The sequence below is a fragment of the Oenanthe melanoleuca genome, chromosome 7, assembly GCF_029582105.1.
Source record: "Oenanthe melanoleuca isolate GR-GAL-2019-014 chromosome 7, OMel1.0, whole genome shotgun sequence".
NCBI lineage: Eukaryota > Metazoa > Chordata > Aves > Passeriformes > Muscicapidae > Oenanthe > Oenanthe melanoleuca.
Genome location: NC_079341.1, coordinates 27,480,202 through 27,498,727, shown reverse-complemented (window position 1 = coordinate 27,498,727; position 18,526 = coordinate 27,480,202). Strand labels below are relative to the sequence as shown.

Sequence of the window (18,526 nt, the reverse complement as noted above, 5' to 3'; positions counted from 1 at the left end):
TGATTCCTAGTCTAACAGTTCATTAAAAAGCAGAGCTCCCAGACATTCTTCCTACGGGTAAGATTTTTCACTACTTTCCCATGTACCTGATTTTTAATTAGATATTGGAATGGAATTGCAGCTACTACCCACAAATCTCTAGTGGGGAGCAAAATCTTAACTAATCTGTGATCCCAGAAATGTTTGCTTCTCCAGATGCAGTTTCTAAACTAAATTACAAATGTTGTAGAAAGAGACAAATGGAGAAATAAGAGGACACAACCACAAAATTGGATGTGATTAATCAGTGTTGTAAGAGTTTAGTTCTGTCTTTAAAATGAAAGAAAAAAAAGAGGTCTTAAGGAAAAAGAACATATTGCCCACTTGAATAATTCTTAGACCAAAAGTTTATTAACAAGGAAACTTTTTCAGCCATGTGTCCTAGGTGCAAGATCACTCATTAGTTAATCAGACACCTTTGAGATTACTGCTCTCCCCTAAATTCTTCTTCCACTCCCTAGAACTGCTGCATGGTAAAATGGTACATTTCATAATTAAACATGCTTTCCAAGTGCATTTTCTAAGGTCAGGCAGTGACACAGTACACAATCAATTTCTTACAGAGTGCTTCCAACTCAGGATTGGGAAAGACAGCTTTAAGACCCTCCTTCCCAGAAATTAGAAGTCTAATCAGTGCACACTGTTTAAAGGATATGTACTTCTGCCTCATGAAGCATATCTCTAATAAAACCACTTAGGGTTTTCTATCCTCAGATTTAAAATATCAGTTAATATGGTTTAATATCAGTTTAATATGGCTTACCAAGGAAAATAACTTTTAATTAGTAATACTTTCAAATTAAACTTCAAAAAGTAGTATTTATTCAATCCTCAATGACATCATCCATAACATAAGCATCTGGCTTGGCAGACTCTCAAATAAATAAACAAACTATAAAACTTAACATATCCTTCTAGCAAAAGTTTTCTAATAACACAGCATTAATATTAGAGACTGTCAATTCTTGTGTTCCCCTGTGAAACAGGGGAAAGGGACAGGAAAAGCACATGAAAGCAGCCTGCTCTGGCTGGAGATGAGCTGCTGCTATGATTTTTGGAGAGAGATGCAATTATTCTACAAAGCCCATGCTCTATTACAATTTCTATTCAATAACTTTAAGCAAAAGGACCATTCAGCAAAGATGTCCCTTGTAAATACAGCATCAAGGTTACAGCAGGTTTCTACTTTCTCTTGTTTGCACAGTAGCATAGGCATGTTTAAGAGGTGGAAGATTTTCCTGAAAACAGTTGCAGGACAAGGAAAAGCTGTTTTGGTGCTCTGCCTTGTTGGTGAAGTACCACAAAGGATCTTTCTAAAATATGACATCACTGGAAAATTCTCTAGAGACTAAGGTTTCTCTTTCAAGTTAGACATAAAATAAAGCCCTGTGTACATAGTCAGGGAAACCAATCCTCCCCTGTTAATAGCAGAAAAACACACTGTGGCACACGTTGCTGACCAGACCATGTTTGCCAAGCCAAAAGCATGTCTGAATTACACTTTGCTGCCTTTTCCTGGGGGGGGAAAGGAGAGAGTCTAAAATTATTTTTCTTATTTAGGATTTTACTTTGCATTAAAGTATTTCTTTCTCTCTTTCTTTTTTTCTCTTAATCTAAGTAGCCCAACAGTTGCACACCATAGAGTTACATTATGTGCTGCAGGATCCACAGGGAGCTCTGAAGCAGTGCCAGGATCCACAAGGAAGGCATAAAACACCACAGACTTGGTTAGGAACACCTTATGGAAAATGAGAAGAAACCATTGATTTACAACTGTCTACCCAACTTGGATACCAATTCCCTTTGCAAACAGCAGGGAACTGAGCATCCAACCTCTGAGACAAATTTTGCCAGTCCCAAGCCATACTTTCCATGCTATAAGAACATCAGCCTGCTCAATCCCATGTTACCATGAATTGGTCATTGTTCTATCTTTTTATGATCAAATTTTCTAATACCATAAACTAGCATGGGCTTTTATGAGCATGGGAACTGCCAAACCCTTGGTAGTGGTTTGCAAATTGATTCTCTAATGGTTAATAACAAATGTGCATATTACATGATCTAGGGATATCTGCACACTTCCAGTCTCTGAGAAGGGCTGAGTTCAGACCACCCTCCCATCTCTGTGGACACTAATTAGGTCTCTTTTCTTGATGCAGCTGTCTATTCTTATTAAATTTGTAGAAATTTAATATTCTTGAGCAGTTTCTCTGACAGATTTGGTTTAACAGTGACTGACAGCATGATGGCATCACCTTTTCAATATTCATTTGGAGACATGGCTAAAAGTATATTGCTGAAAACATATCCTCAGTCCTCCTCAGTGTGCACTGGGGAACCCAGACTTTAGAGCAGGCTCCCCAACATGCCCATGCATCCAATGAGGATAAGGATCAGCCTCTCTAGGCTGAGACGACTCTCCTCCTGTGTCTCCCATTACTTGCTTCATACTGGCACACAGTAAAGGTTTCATCCATTCTCCATGGGAGTTTAGAAGAGCTTTCCATTGATATTGAGACAACTTGGACAACATGCCCATCACAAAGCAGACTGCAAAGCACAGAAGTGGTTTTCCTGCTTCTAATGACATCCATGAAGAGATGGCATAAGCCACTTCCAAATTGTAATAATTTCTAAGAGTGAAAAGGATATAGCACATACTGGAGTTACTGATGAGGAACACAAGCATCCACAGTGGAATGAGGCAAAAACTATTTTTCAGTCTCTGCAAAAACTGTAGGAAAGAGATCACCTAAAAGAAAATTCAGGATTGGCTGAACTGCTACATATTCCACTGATGGCTGCTGACAGCTTCAGGAGGGAATTGTGCACAGCCTGTGCCAGCTCTGCTGCCAGCGAGACGCCCCCACAAAACCTCTCTGTCTGCTAATTTTAGCTTTTCTGAATTACTGCTCACATTAGCACATGCTTGCCTTCTCCAAGGAATCCTCCCAGTCACTGCTGCCCGGACCTCTTGGAGCATTGTGGAGCCACAGGTCTGATGGTTAAAAGGCCCAGGAGGAAGATGCAAGAACTTTACACCAGCGTGAGCGTGGCCAAGGCCAGGGACAGCAGCATGGGGAGGTGTGCTGCAGAGACTCACAAAACACTTCTCAGAGAGCCACTGAGGAAGAGGACGGAGAGAATGATGCTCTGCATAAAATTTATAGCAGGCTGTGGTGCCCGCCAGCTGCCTCAGCAGTGACTGGGTGCAGGATATATCCTAGTTTACAAGTTTCTGCCTTTTCTCCATCACCTCAGCTCCTTCTTCCAGGCAGCAGAGCCGGTACAACCAACATGCAAAAGCCATTTAGGAGGAGGAACAATGCTGATCTAATCCCCAGACTGAGGGCCTGGACAGAGCTCAAAAAGCAGAGTGTGCAGCACAGCTCTACGTGAGACAACTCAGGGGATGGGATCAGGCCCCAGACCCTGCCAGCACCACTTGGTGGTACCAGGCCGTGGTGGCTCCTGCATCCCAGCTGTGGTGGCATGAATGGTGACGGGTTGTTTTGCTGTTTGATCCAGATTTGGAGAAATCCAAGCAGAATCCTCTGTTGGAAATGCAGTGAGGTGCTACGTGCAACACTGCTAACAGAAATACAGCAGCACAGGGAGAGGCTGCACAGGCTGCACCCGTCTCATGTAAGAGAGCAAGAATCAGCATCCCACAGTCCCTGCAGGGGAGCTGAGCAGCACCTGAGGCTCCCCTGGGAAGACTGAGGTTTTCTCAGGGCCTTGGCAAAGCTCAGACCCTTGGCAAAGCCCACCAAACCTTGAGTGGTGGCATGGAACCACCACCAATATCAGAGGCAGCGTCTCCAGGTCAGCCCTCCTGGTCCTGGCAGGAAACCAAGCAGGAAGCACAGCCACAGGCAGCTCTGATTGTGCTCAGAGGGTTTAACAGCCCTCCCATGGCTCTCCTCCCAGTAAGAGTGTGGTGGTACTACAGATCTGGGGCTGGGCAGCAGCACCTTTTGGCTATTTTCAGTAGAGAGGACATGGGAAGATGGGGGATGTGGGATGGAATCCACTCACTGGCATTCTTCTGGCTGCTCTGAGCTTGCAGCCTGAATGCACTGCCTGTGGGGAGGAGAAGCTCTGCAGCTGGGAGGGCAGGGCTGAAACAAAAAAAGGCTAGACCAGTAAAAACAAAAGGCATTGGACCTTGGGTGGAGATGCCTGGGAGGAGCACAAAGTAAAACTGTCACCTTTAATTTCATTGCATGTGTGCCCTCCACAAGCCCTACCTATTGACTCCACTGAAGAAAGAACAACTGAGCTCCCACTCAGCTGGAAAACAGCCCAGTGCCAGGAAAGGCAACTTCTCTTCCAGACCTGTGCATTTCCCTTCTATGCTAAACTTGGCCTGTAGGGCTACCCTCTGCAATCCTAAATCTTCAAAATATTAACCTGTTGAATTTGTGCTGGAGATATTAGATGAACCAGAAAGAACCCAATATGACTTTGAAATCTCAGCATGGGCCTGCATGGTTGGCAGTAAGAGAAAGCTGAACTCCTTCCCCTACCCTGTAAAATAGAACAATTGCCTTGGAAATATTTCAGACATAATAAATGAGGGATTTGTTCATATTAACTGTTTTCAATTGCAGATTTATAGCCTAAAATTAAGCAGATGTTGAGTGTTGAATACAATGCTTAAAAACACAATGACAAGTTGAAATCCCAGTTTCTCTGCATGTGGCAATCAGTAACTTCAATTATTTATTGGAATACAATTAAAAGATAATTAAATAGAGTAAGCTATACTTAAGAATAAAGAAATATTGCAGAACTTTGTGGGAAAAAAAACAGTAAGAGATTTTCAGGTCTTCCTAAACAGTACAAAATGTTTGGATACAAGATAAACTACTTAGAAAATACTTTGCAAATCCTTTTGCAAGTACTTTAAGGAATTTACTTTAAATAAGGAATTCACTCTTGTACAAGCATCAACCTTTTATTTATTTCAATTCCCAAACTCACATTCTGAAACAAGATAATGAAATTTTCATAAACTTATTTAAATATTATGATTAAGTTAATCTCATTTGTTTCTATTTCAAAATAAAGTGGGACTTCTCTTAGACCCATATCGATGATTACTGGTAAAAGTGAGATGCAGACCCCAGCTTACCCTGCCTTTTATTAGTCTGTAGAGGGAAAAGGCTACCCAAGCTGTGCAATTCACATTACATCAAGAGCATCATGCTCTTTGTGCTGCTCATCACAAAACCTGCCTGAAAACACTTGCAATGTTATGGAGCTGGACAGCAGAAGAAGGCTCAGCAGGTAACCAGGCTGGAATCACTCAGAGAGCACTCTCAGCTCCCACAGAGGGCAGAGAAAAAGAGGACATCTGCTTTAGGTCCAGAGCTGTGCAAGATCTGACCTTACGCTATCCAGAAAATCAGCAACAGGCAATGAAAGCAGGAAGTAATTTAGAAACAGATACCAAAGGCCTCCCATTTACCTTAGGTTTGGGCTGTTTTAAAAACAAACATAGGAAATTGTGTATCTATTTAAAACCCCCACATCTTTATACAAAGCAGTTTTACAAAGGCTGGAGTGACTGCTGTTCTCTTGCCTCTGCGGTGAGACAGGAGTGACAAGACCTGGTCTCTCCAGACACACCTCATAACAAGGTCTCCAAGATGGGGAGGATAGAGAAATCTGCTTCAGTTCTTCAATCTGTGATTTTAATCACTTTCTTTTTGTCACATTTTCCATGTACACTGAGACTAAATTGTTTACTTTAGCTTGGGCTTGCAAAGTGTATTTCAACACATGACTTTACTTTCCCTCTCTAACATAAGCAGCCCCACCACCTTCAATCTTTTCTCATAATTCCTGCTCCCCAGGCTCTGACATCTCTTGTCACTCTCTCTGCACTTCTATGAAGCCCACATTTTCTAGCAGCTTCTAGTAAATGGGTGTTTCTAAGGTTGCAGCTGTAGACACCTGCTGCAGAATTTCAACATCAATTATAGCTGTCAATTATACTGTCCACTCACCCAGGAATAAAATGCCTCAACAGGTTATTAACATGGCTGAGAGGAAATCAGAGATCCTCTCCTGAAGTGCTGATTTCCAACAAGCAGTGAATGTGTAACTTGGCCCTGAGGTGGTCAGTAAGGGGAGGAAGGAAGCAATCTGTACAGACAGTGAGCTCAGAAGCTTTTCAGTAGGACAAGGTAAGAGCACCCATATTTCAACAGAAGTCCCCCAATCCCTAACAGAGTGGTAAAACATAACACACCAGTACCACATGTGGTAGAGTCTGGATTTGAACTGGCTACAGAGTGGCAAAACACTCTTAAATGCACCAGCACTCATGTCAGTTATTTACTTTTAATGAATGTCTTTCTCCACAATACCTTACAATTATTTGTTAAATTAGGTATGAAGAAAATACTACATGTCCATGAAGATCATTAGCTTCACTGCATTTTTTACTGCTGTATTTTGAAAGAAGTGTATGGTGGAATAATTATCTTATCGATGGCACCAGATATTTAGTTACTAAAATTAGTATGACGTCCCTGGTGTTATTTTTTAAATAGATGGTTATTTTTACAAATCTACAATAGCTTCCAGGGAAGGAAAAAAAAAAGGTCCTCTAAAGCTCCTTCTGTGCTAAGATCACATAACAGAAAGCAGAGCTCTAGGGTTTAATTCCTATCAATCAACAAAATGAGTTTCATACTACTCCCGGCCAGAGGAACTAATATACACAGTATCACAGGTCGCCAGAGAAGTGCTTAAAATAAATCCAAGAGTGGGTGAATATTGTTACATTTTCCCAACCCCGGTATTGTTCTTCTAATTTTACAAAGTCCCAGTCATTAAACTAATTATTAGGGGTACTTCAGTTGTTTTACTGCTCCCAGCACCTCTCCTCCAGCTTGGGCAGCTCTGAGGAGCTATACAAACACCCAGGGCTGGCCCTTGCAAACACTTTGCTGCTGTTAGGAGCCTGGATGTCCCCCAGAACAGGGAAACATTTGAGCAGCTTTTGAACAGAGCACAAATAAAAACTAGATGTCTTTAAAAACACAGGCCCCCGAGGCATCTCGGGTTTCCCCTCTGCAGAGAGCACAGAAGATTGCTTATCTTGGCTCCAGAACAGATTGATGTGCTCAGCCGGAAGGTTCACTCCAGCTGACAGAGAACATTTCCTTCATCGTATTGCTTCACCATGCAAGGAGATAACTCAGGCTAATAATATTCTGTCTCCTTTTTATCCTCCTATAGCCTACGCATAACTTAATTCGTAATTCCAAAGGGCTCGCAGAGGAGATTGGCCTGGTGCTAGTTTCATTTACACACACATAAATCAAAGCTCAGTCTATGGAATAGATGGCACTGTGCTGGTGTTAAAATATAAAGCCTTCAGCAAGGCCAGAAAATTCTCCTTTAGCTCCCCTGATCATAAACACCATGTTATCCTAGATTTAGTCACGCCCTCCAAATTTCTAAACATTGCATCCATTTAAATTTGCATGTAAATAGAAGCTATCCTGAGACACAAGAAATACAGCTTCGCCTACCCAGAAAGCATTAGTGCAAATGTAAACCAAGCAGAAAATGGCAGTGGTAGAAACTTGGCATCCGTGGAATTATCTTTACATCTAATGAATAGTGTCTTCGTTTCTTAGTAACTAATTACAGTGGAACTGTTTAGAGAAAAGGACTTTATGATATGCCTGAAAGAACCAACATAGGGCACTGAACCAGGACAGCGTCAGTTCAGTTCAGATACCCACACACAACCTCCTCCTCCTACCCAAAACTGCAGGATCAGGTTTTTGAACCTTCCAGGAGCCTTAAATTACCCCAGGCACTGTGGACTGAAAGGTTACCATTTTGGGATAGGAACAAGCTGTGTTCCTAGATCTTCACCCCCAGGCAGTAATCCTCAACCACACAGGAAACCCCACTGCCTGCAGGCACCTGCCTCACTGTGGCTCCCAGCTGCATGAAAGCCCTCACTATTCTGCTCTAACTCAAGCACACATAGCTGCTTTCAGAAAGCCCACATTATTATTCTGATTTTGAAGAAAGAACTGCAGAAAGCTGAATCAGAAACTTTGAAAACTGCTAGCAAGACCCTGGTTTCACTTACCCTAATCTATCATCACATTTCATCACCAATCTCATACCTGCTCCAAGCTCCCAGCACTGCGCCACCTCTGCCCCCTCCATTAAGATATAAAACAAGGGTTAAGTGACAGATAGTATCAACGTGGAGAGCAATCTGTCTCACTCAGAAACCAATGCACCAAGAATAAAGAAAGAATTATTATCCTGTGTCAATATGATAAATTACAGTCTCTTTTTCCTAAGGAATTTCTACTTTTTCAGCTAGCCAGAAGAAAACTCTTCTCCTTTTAGCACTCAACATCAGAACAGTTTCTTCTGACATCCTGTTCAGAGTTTCTGCTAATGAAATTGTTTATTTTGGTGGATGGCTGATAGAGTTAGTAGCTACAGCACTCATCTTGGAATAAACATGAACTGCGAGCCAGTGATAGGAATTCCAACTGTTCCTTCCATACATTTGTTTCCAAAACATAAATAAGTTTGAAAGCTCTGCTGCTTGCCCTTGTTAAAGTGAACAAAATGTTTAGGGAAAATGAGTTTTCAGTATTTCCTTACACCACACAGGTTACACAATCCCATGTGCCAAACCCATGAAGTTTGTGGTCACATCTCCCTCCTGGAGCAGCAAGTTCACAGCTGTTGCACCAGACAAAACAGGACTAGGAGGAACTGGGAGAAATAGCCTCCTGATCTGTCATAGCCTCTCTGTAACATTTGTATCAATGCCAGAGGCGTGTCTATATAACAACAGAAGGATTTAAGAAAAAATTAAATGCCTTATAGTGCTAGTGGGAATCCAGTAGAAATCTTTTCCTCATATCCAGCCTTCGTTTTCTTTGGTGTAACACATTTGTTTGTCTTTGCCCCACAAACCCTTTCCTTTTGCAGCATCACCCCATGCTTGCACATGCTTTTCACTCTCTTGACTGAACACCTTTAGCCTGTTAATCCTTCCTTGACAGGCCACGTTTTCAAGACCTCTGATCACTCTTGCTGCTTTCTGCTCCACATCTCTCAATGTGCAAACAACCCAAGAAGGAGACAGTACTCCAGTTAATACCTCCAGAGATCCAATCTGCCAGGACCCTTGAGAAGCCAGTGAAAATGTTCCATGCATAGCCAGTCCCTCACTGCTGGGTGCATTTTCATGACAGGAGATTGTACCATGGAGGAAGGGATGTTCTCTGGTGTAACTAGAGAGAGACATCCTCCAAAGACTTTGTGCACCAGGACAGAACAAGGCTTTGTAGTGACCACCAGGAGGAGAATGGTTTTTAATGTTTCTAGGGAGGCAGGCAGCCAGGTCTTGTATTGGCTCCTTCAGCACATACTTCTGTCCTCAGGTTCTGCATCATCAGAGAAAAATCATTGCTGCACTGATCCAGAGTGAGGCAACCAAAAGCAGCATCAAAGATGAAGCTAATTGATTCAGCTGTGTGACAGTGGGGAACAGAAGGGATGTGTCTTTCTATTACTGCCACCTCCACGAGGGAAGATCAATTTATAGAAAAGGTTGACATGCTAGAAGCTCATTTTTGCTCTGCAATTGCTTGCAACCCAAAGTAATGTTCTATCTTCATACTTGCAACCATGCAAAAAATGATAAGATGTAGGGGACCAGTCTCGTTACTGCAGTAGCTGTGGGGAATTGCCAAGCTCTGGGACACACACCACCAGGGACTGACCTACTGCTCCCCCAGCCCCACAGCACATCTGTAATCTCTCTCACAGTATGGCTGAAAATGGAGCTGACTAGAGAATAAAATGAGAGGGAGTGGGGAGAAAAGTAAACAGACTTAGCTTACTAGTAAAACCTTGATGACCAGAAGTTCAACAGAGCAAAAAGTGCATCACCAGAGGACTTAGGATGTCCAGGAAACAAGCACTGGAAGATCTGGTACACATGGCTGCATTTGTTATTGACTCTGCAGCCAAGTGATTAAGCCTCCAAACAGCCCTTAACCCTCTCCCAGACCAAACACAACCTTTGTCCTCTGCACATTGCATGTTTAAGTAACTGTGTGCATTTCCAAGACCCTTACCTCCTTACTTCCAGATGCAGCCAACCCCTCTGCCCTTCATTTCTTAACTTCACACTCTTTGCCAAAACATGAACAGTTTAACAGCTCATGTTCTGGGGGTTTAAAAGAGAGCCCTGGGTGGCACAGGACCCTGAGCATCCTTTCTCATTCCCTCACCTGCCCTGGGGTAACACTCACCTTAACAGCTGGTGCAGTGGGTTTTGGGCAAGGATATTTGACAAGCTTAAAAATAGGAAAAGGAAGCTGGATGAGGGAATATGAAGTCTCATACTCTCTGAGGCTGGATCAGAAATACCTCCCTGGGCACCGAGCCCTACAAATGATCTCCCAAAGCTTGAAAAAATAAATATGCTCTGGCAACACACCTTTCCTCCAGCATCCCTGGGAAAAGGATGGGGACTTGCTTGTTGGAAGAGAGCCACAGAGACTAATGCGGGGAAAGGTGGTGGTTTAGATTCAGAACAATTTAAAATGCCTTTCTTGAAAGCTTCCTCCCAAGTCTACCCATGTTCCTTCCCTGACCTGCAGAAATCTCTGGAAAGTACTGGAGCAGGAAGATCTGCCTGCTTGTACAGGCACTCTCTCCTCCCCAGCAACTACAGCCCCCTACCCCAGCTCTCCCAAACCTCCCACAAGGTATTAAAAAGCAACAAGACAGCAGGCTCTCTCCAGCTTGCTATATTTAACTGCAGATCTCTAAGCATTCCTCCCTTTGCGCTCCCTTAAAACAGTTGCACTGAAACATGGAGAATGAGAGCTGTTCCTTGAGACTGTGAGGAGCCCAGGTTTGCTCCCACTGCCTCCCCTCTGGGGCTCCTGCATTGCCACGTGTGCCATAAAAACCATGGGAGCGCACACAGGAGGAGGAAGGGAACACTTTTGTTCCTCCGCCCCAAGAACTCAAGGTACTAAATGTTAATACTTGGAAATCAGCAACTGCCAAGAACAAGTTCCCCACCCACCCATCCACCCTAAGCTTTGAAGTGTTTTCTTTCTAGCTTTACCTTGGCACGCTGGCCAAATAAGTCACAAGTTTACGAAGGTCTTCCTGTCTTATTCTGTCATGATTGCTGCGGGCTGGGAAGGTCAAGACAGGACCACCTCGTTTATCACGGCCACCTGTGGAAAATAAAGGATTGTTAGAAAATCAGGCAGGAAGCACACATCAAAAAAACCTATGTGCACTGAATTGATAATTATAAATTACAGCACATTTGAGAGTCTGCGCACTCGTAGCTTTCAGACTTGCCTAATTGAGGAAGACAAGCTTGCATTTGCTGGACCTCCAAATGGGGGATATAAGGAAAAAAAATAAAGCCCACACAAGGAAAATTGCTACTAGCACTTCTTCTTTCACCTAATCCCATCACATCTAATATATCTGCCACTCCAAGCAGGCGATGCTAATGAAATCCTACTGTGGGGGTAGTTTTAAACTGGCCAACACCAGGAGAGTGAAAGCATTTTTCACTGTTGCTCTGTGTTGCACCGTTCATTCCAAGATAGTTTACCACGTCCTTCCAGTTTGAAGCCAAGTATCCTGGTAATGTTTATGCAGCACAATGTTCTAATCTATAATGTACTTCATTAGAATGAAAATTTTGATTAGAAGTTTGTCTTCTAAGCTTTCCATTTATAAAGTGTTGTTGGCAATCGGAATACTTGTTTTGGGGGGGGTTTCCTGTGGGTTTCCTGTAGCTTTCCTGTCTTAAAAACCAGTTATTTTAAACTGTCAGTGTCTGACCCTTTATCTTTTACAACAATTACAAGGATTAGCCATAAAGGAATAACTTTACCCTGAATTATACAATCACAAATAAAGGGGCAAATACATCTATTCTGAAGCACCTTATTTTATTCTCTCCTGAAAATAAAATTTAAGGCGATTGAAACTGAAATCTAGTACCTCATTTAATGTTTAGTTCTTTTTGCACATATTGTCTCAGGATTTCTTCCAGGAATTGTGTGTTGTTAGATATGTGTTTGCATTATTATCTAGGAAAAAGTTACAGCTAAACTACAGCTCAAAAAGCTGGTACGGAACTGCAAAGACCTAGCAAACAAACTGTAAAAATGCACATGAGTTTGCACTTCTCAATGGAAAGTATAATCCCTTTAACAGAAATATCATTTCTGAGAAAGGAAACCCACGTGCTTTCTGAGCTAATTTACTTGGCCAACAAGAAGAAAAAGCTACACAAGGACATGAACGTTTCCGGCACTGATCCACACTGCTCTCTCATTAAGAACTCAGGACACCTGCAGTCTGTGCTACTGGCACATTCTCATTGCTATATTTAAGTTTTCTTAAAATACAGATAATTTTTAATTGCTAAGATCTATCTAAAGAGTCTTCTACAGCACTGCTGCCTGTACAAGACAGAGTCTCTTACACAGATTTCCTCTACACAAATAGAGATGCCTCTGGTACCCATGGTTTTCAGTGGATGCAATACACCTGAAGGGCCACATTGTGCAAGTCTCCATAGGAACCAGGTGGTGTCTGATTTGTCCAGGGATACAAATGGAGAGGCAAACAACAGATGTCATCTTTGTTTTGAGCCTTCATGCAGACAGGGGTACATATGGAATACAAAAACTGTCCTGCCTAATCTCCACCCAAATCTCTGTGCTATTTGCCTTTGGCTTTATATCATGAAGGTAAGGAAGGTCCATTAGAATTCAGTGTCACCTTGGCAGACCCATGCCTCTGCCAACATAGCATGAGAATAGGGGCATAATGTAAAAAAGGATTCAATTTACAAGGAAGCAAGGCATCTGAATATCCAGATCTTTATATGAAAAAAGCTTCCTCATTTTAAGTACATTCTCCTTTTGTTGAGATTATTTCACACACCACATCAATGCCAAATCATTATATCATGCATGATATGTGTCCAACAGAAAAGCAAGCCAGCCTATAGAATGGCAAACCAATACAAGTAACTAAAGCTGGAGGGAAGTATTATTTCAACACAAGAAGCTTTTCAAGGTTTTGAAAAATTTCCCATCATATCTAGACGTAACCAAGCTTTCAAAAGCTTCCAGGTATTTGCTGAAGCAGAGAGCTTAACTTGAACTGCATCCCAGAAGAACATGCTACCCACTACTCATTCAGGCTCCTCTCCTTCATTCACAATTATTTAAATATTTTTACAACATGGAAAAGCACTGAGAGTTCAGATCAGAAGATATCCAAGCCCACATTTATAATCCTCTCCCAGGATATGAAACACCTGGAAAGGGCCATGAGCTTCCCACAGCCCAGCAGCACTAATCACTCTGATGCTGCCCATTCACCTTGGCTTCGTAAACCAAAAATTGTGTTTCTGGTCAGGGATCCCTTTAACACCTACCATTCCACCAAAGGGAGCTCTACAAAATAAATAAATAGAAGCCTGTGTAAATTTTGGTAGGCTGAAAACATTAAGTCAGAAAATTCTTGACCCTTTAAATAGCAGCAACACAAGGATTTCAGCTATAGAAAAAAAAAATAACAACCAGAACATTCCTGTCCTGTCTTTGCTTCAGGATAAAAACTGTCCCTCAACAGTACATCTTAACTGTCCTCAGGGGAGCAGGATAAATAAGGCTCAGGCACAGGGTGAGAAGTTACCAGGACAGACCAGAGAAAATGGGTTAATTCTCATTGGAGAAGGAAGGTTGCATGATGACCCAGTTGAATGTTTCTGGGTGATGGAAAGAAAAATAAGCACCTGGACTGATTCCTTCTAGTCTTATAGCACACAAAAACAAGGAGACTTGGGTAAAATATCAAGATATATTACGTTTAGAAACAAATGTTTCTCATTTGTGATAAAAGTGCAGCTCTAGGCTTTGAGCAATAGAGTGAAATTATTGCAAATACATCGTACATATTAGAATCCTTCAATTCCTTCCTTCAACTCCATGCAACCCCAATTACTGAGAAATGCCTAATTTTTAGGAATGCCTACATAATTTACAATTTTACCATGAGCCTGTACAAAGAAACATCAGATTTCTTCCAGAACCAACCCCTGAATGTTTAATTGACCATTGCACTTGCAGAGTGCAGTTACTGTGGCTCACTCTCTTAAATACTGATAATATGCAATGTTTTTGTTATCTTTTGTAACCCAAAATCTCAGCTTTTCTAGGCAGACTGAAGGGGGATCACCATCATTGAACATGCCTACATAGGGATGCTCATCTCTAACAGAATCTGCTGAGAAGTAGTAAAAATAAAAGAGAAGAAAACATTCTGGCATTGGCCATGCAGGGAGTCTGTCCATACCATTCCTTTTCCTTATTATTATATTTTTACTGAAGGGAGTAGTAAAGTAATGAGAGGGGAGGAAGTTCAGCCCAGATGCCAGAGGGAGTCACCTGAAGATCCAGGAGGAGAAATGAGGTTTTCTGACTTGATCCACTGTGTTGGAGCTTCACAGTGCTTGAGACTCTGTCTCTGCTTTTTAGTAATCCACTCAGGGAGACAAATCTTGCCCCAAGTCAGCCATGATCTCCACAGTCTTCAGAGAGCTACTCAGCACATTGTTTTAAAAGACAATAAAAACTAGAAGGAAGCCAGGAGTCTCAATTGCTCTAATCAATAAGTCCCATCTCCTGCCTCCCCCTGGACTCACAGAACTGTGATGAAATAATCAAACATGTCATTAGGTTTGCTAATTACAGTTATTAAATGCTAAAACAAACAGCTGATAATTTCTTACTGTTTTTCAAGTTGGGTTTTCATGAGCTTTGCTCTGATTTAGAGAGGCAAACAGATGGTCTGGTTATTAGTGCTCTGGAAAAAAGGAGTTAGAAAAACACATGTTCTTCAGGGCACAGAATACACTGAGAACAAATATTTAGCCATGTATGCCTTGCATTTCTCTTACAAAATCCTTTGTTGATGGCCTTTCCTGTCAGTGGCTTCCTTGCCAGTTCTTCCCATCTCCCTTTCTTCCATCCTATAAGAACCCATGGCTAAATTCAGGGTTTTTTTCCCAAAAGCAAGATCACATAAAGTTTCCTCCACAAATCATCCAGGGGACATTGCAGTGATGGCACAAGGCATTGTGATGCATACCACATAGAAAGAAAACCTTAAAGAAACCTCAGAAATCCTGTATGCAGGAAGGCAGAACAGTTAGTGGCCTTCTGATGACCACTTTTCCAGTCAAGCCTGCAACCAAGAGGAAAGAGACCCCAGTGAAAAGATCCCTGTTCTGGCAGCTGCATGAACAGCTCTTAGTGGTGCACCCAAATGTCTCTGCCTACAGTGGCTCCACCTGCCCACAGTTAAGCCAAGAAACTGGCCATCCCAAAGTGTTAGTGATATGAACTCTGTGTACAGGCATTACCAATCTCAAGTCCTGAGGCACAGCCATCCCTGTAAATACACAATAAACTGAAATTCCAGCTATGTGTAGTCCTGTTGAGGACAGGAAATTATCAGTTTCCGTTAATGCAGACTTCTTGTATACAGCAGATAATGATTTTATCAAGCTCTGTTTTCAAGCTGCATCCCTCCAGTTCTATCAGCCCTTCCACCACAATCCTCACCTGCTTGCAGCGATCCACATTTAAGAGTTTCAAACCCGCTGCTTCCTTTTGCACTCTCTTCACAAGCATGAGGTCACAAGGTTTAACCAGGGACACAGGCAAATGTCCATAGATGTACAGGCTCCCAAGAACCTTGTCTAACATCCTGCAGCACACCAGCAGCGGAAACGGGAGCAGCACACGCTGTCTCTGGCCCCTGCTCAGATGTCTACTGCAGTTCAAGGAACGCGCCGCTTCATCTGACCCTGCACATCATAAGCTGATCAATCTTGATGCTGTAGACTCTGCTGAGACCATAAGTGAGTTTCCAGAGAAGTTGAAATAATCCTCATCAGGTATTTCAGTCCCAAATATGGTGAAAAAATGAATTATAACGAAGGGAACCAGGAGACAGACGGTGCTCAGCTGATGTCAGGCACCTCAATGCAGTGATAAACAATACACTCTGGATTTCTAAATCTAATTGACAGACTTCCTAGGAAAGGAAAGTATCAAGGAATTGGTATCCAGAGTCCTAAAATAACATTCCTTTCTCTGTCATAGCTGAGCTCTGTGCTACTGAACTTACTGTGAGCAGACTTCTCTACTAAAACTCCTGCAACTTCAAGATAGACTAATTTGTTGCAAGGGTCATACACAGAATTAGCTGTGTGACCACTCTCCAGTTCAGCTAAAAGTGATAGAAATTTAAGCTCCCCCAGCAAGCCAATTAACACAGCTGCAGTGCAGTCACCAGGGCCTGATCCTCAAGAGTGCCACTCTTTGCAGCATCCACGTCTCAGAATTAATTTCCCAAATCAAATTCTAATGGCAAACTCTTATGACATTACATTTAGGATTAATGACTGCAAAAATGAGGCTAATTGTTCTCACTAGAAGATCTCCTGGCAGAGCAAGTCAGAGACTGTAGATGGGATGCCCAGAGCAGCCACTGAATGATCTCTTTTCCTACTGAGTAGATTTGTCCTGCAATCACCCAAAGCCACTGCATGGATTTGAAGAGACAACCTGTTGTGTCTTGTAATTAATTTTCACTGCTTTATGCAAGTATTTTGGGGTCCTTCTTTAATTTGAAATGTATACTGGCCAATAAGCCACAGCATGAGGCGCTGCCAGGCACTGGTGTTGGTGGTACAGACAGACACTCCAAACTCACACCACAGGGCACAGTGCTAGAAGTTGTACAGAACAAGGAGAGGACAGATTCACCCTGACAACACAGTCTTTCTCATCCTCATTTGGGACAAGCAGACAAGCACAGAGAAATACCCAAGGAATGCAATGTTTTTTTAAAAGCAGATTTCCCGTTTTTGAAATCTCCGTTGATTTCAAACTTCACCTGGCAATGGCATAAAAAGGAAGATCTTTTTCTGTAACAAAATATAGAAGAATTGTTAATGTTTCCTTTGAAATTTCCATTCCAGAGGAAAAGGAGAATGGAAACTTTTAATTTAAATCAAAAATTTTTGTGTAAATACAAAATGTTTACATCACTCAAAAATTAGACATTTTGGTTAATTTTATTCCTAACCCAATACAAATTCCAGTGTCCACAAATCAGCATTTGTGACCTGAAACCAGGATGTGAACTATTTCAGTGCCCAGAGGCACTGGGGGTCTCATTTGAACCCTTTCTCTGAAGAGTGAAGTGCATTTACAGCAGAAAATGAAAAAACATGCACCTCCACATGTAGCATCTCTGCCACTATGTGACCTGTGGTGTCCTTGGACAAGTTTTTGGAAAGAGCAGTGTCTTCTTCTCTGAGCTTTTCTCTTTCTTTCATCCTGCTGGCCTAAATTTGGTGGAACCTAATTGTAAAGCTGTCCTTTCTTTAGATCTATTTACATTGAAATTCCTTCTCTGAAAACCTTTCAGGAAATATCTTCTTTTCCTCAAGTCTCAGCCAGATGTTGCTGTGACCCAGATCATGAGGCTGCTCCCAAGATGTGGGGCTGGGGACAGTGGGCTACCAAAGGATGGGGATGGCTGAGCTGTAACCACATCCACTTCTCATTGCTCTGTGCCCTTTTGGTGCCCAAAGCAGATAGAAAAACCTCCTGCTTTGCAGACACACGCTGGGAGCTCTGCCTGTCACAGCTGCAGCAGCTCACCAGCTTATTCCACCCTTCTGCTGCTGATTCCTCTGTGCTCAACCACGCTCAGAAACCTGGCCAGCCTCCTCCTTTGTACTCCTGCCTCAGCAGATGAGCAGACAGTACCTGGGTGACAGCAGGAGCCCACGCACCACTGCTCTCCCGAGCCCTCCAGGGAGCGGAAATACCGGGAAGGATCCTGAGAAACTCTTCTGGGTGGGATGTGGGGAAATGCTTTCAGTGAGACCCGTGACATCAGTCAACTAACAAGCTTTTTATAGCCTAAGGGCATGAAAATTTCCATGCATGGGAAGGCAACATGGTAACAAATTCCCTTCCTTTTCCCAAAAGTTCATACATGTCATTCTGTACTGCCCTGATCAATAGAAAATCTACCATAAATATAATCAAGCAGCTGAACAACACCCAAATTTACACCACTCTTCTAAAACAGTGTCTGTTTCCCAAGAAAGACTATAAGCCCAGTTTCCAAAATATTTCACCACCTCTCACTGAAAAAAAGCACCTAAAATAATCTACAACCTGTTTTATTTCTTCTCATCAGTGTTCATCTCCCTCTCAGAATATAAAAAAATCAGTCTCTGGCTTGTAACTCAGGCCCTAATGGTCCCCAAAGCCATTCCATTCCTGGAAGCAACACACTGAACCACCCAGGCAAAGCCAAGATTTTATTAGAG

The 18,526-nt window shown here is 42.4% G+C and overlaps 1 protein-coding gene across 3 annotated transcripts in view; it reads right to left on the bottom strand.

Annotated features, from left to right (window-relative positions):
* KALRN (kalirin RhoGEF kinase) overlaps positions 1-18,526 on the bottom strand; it is a 455,469-nt gene that overhangs the window by 283,495 nt on the left and 153,448 nt on the right. For all 3 annotated transcript variants that reach the window (XM_056495829.1, XM_056495830.1, XM_056495831.1), the window contains one exon: positions 11,192-11,306. In XM_056495829.1, the coding sequence (XP_056351804.1) occupies positions 11,192-11,306 (115 nt within the window). The remainder of the gene's footprint in view (positions 1-11,191; positions 11,307-18,526) is intronic.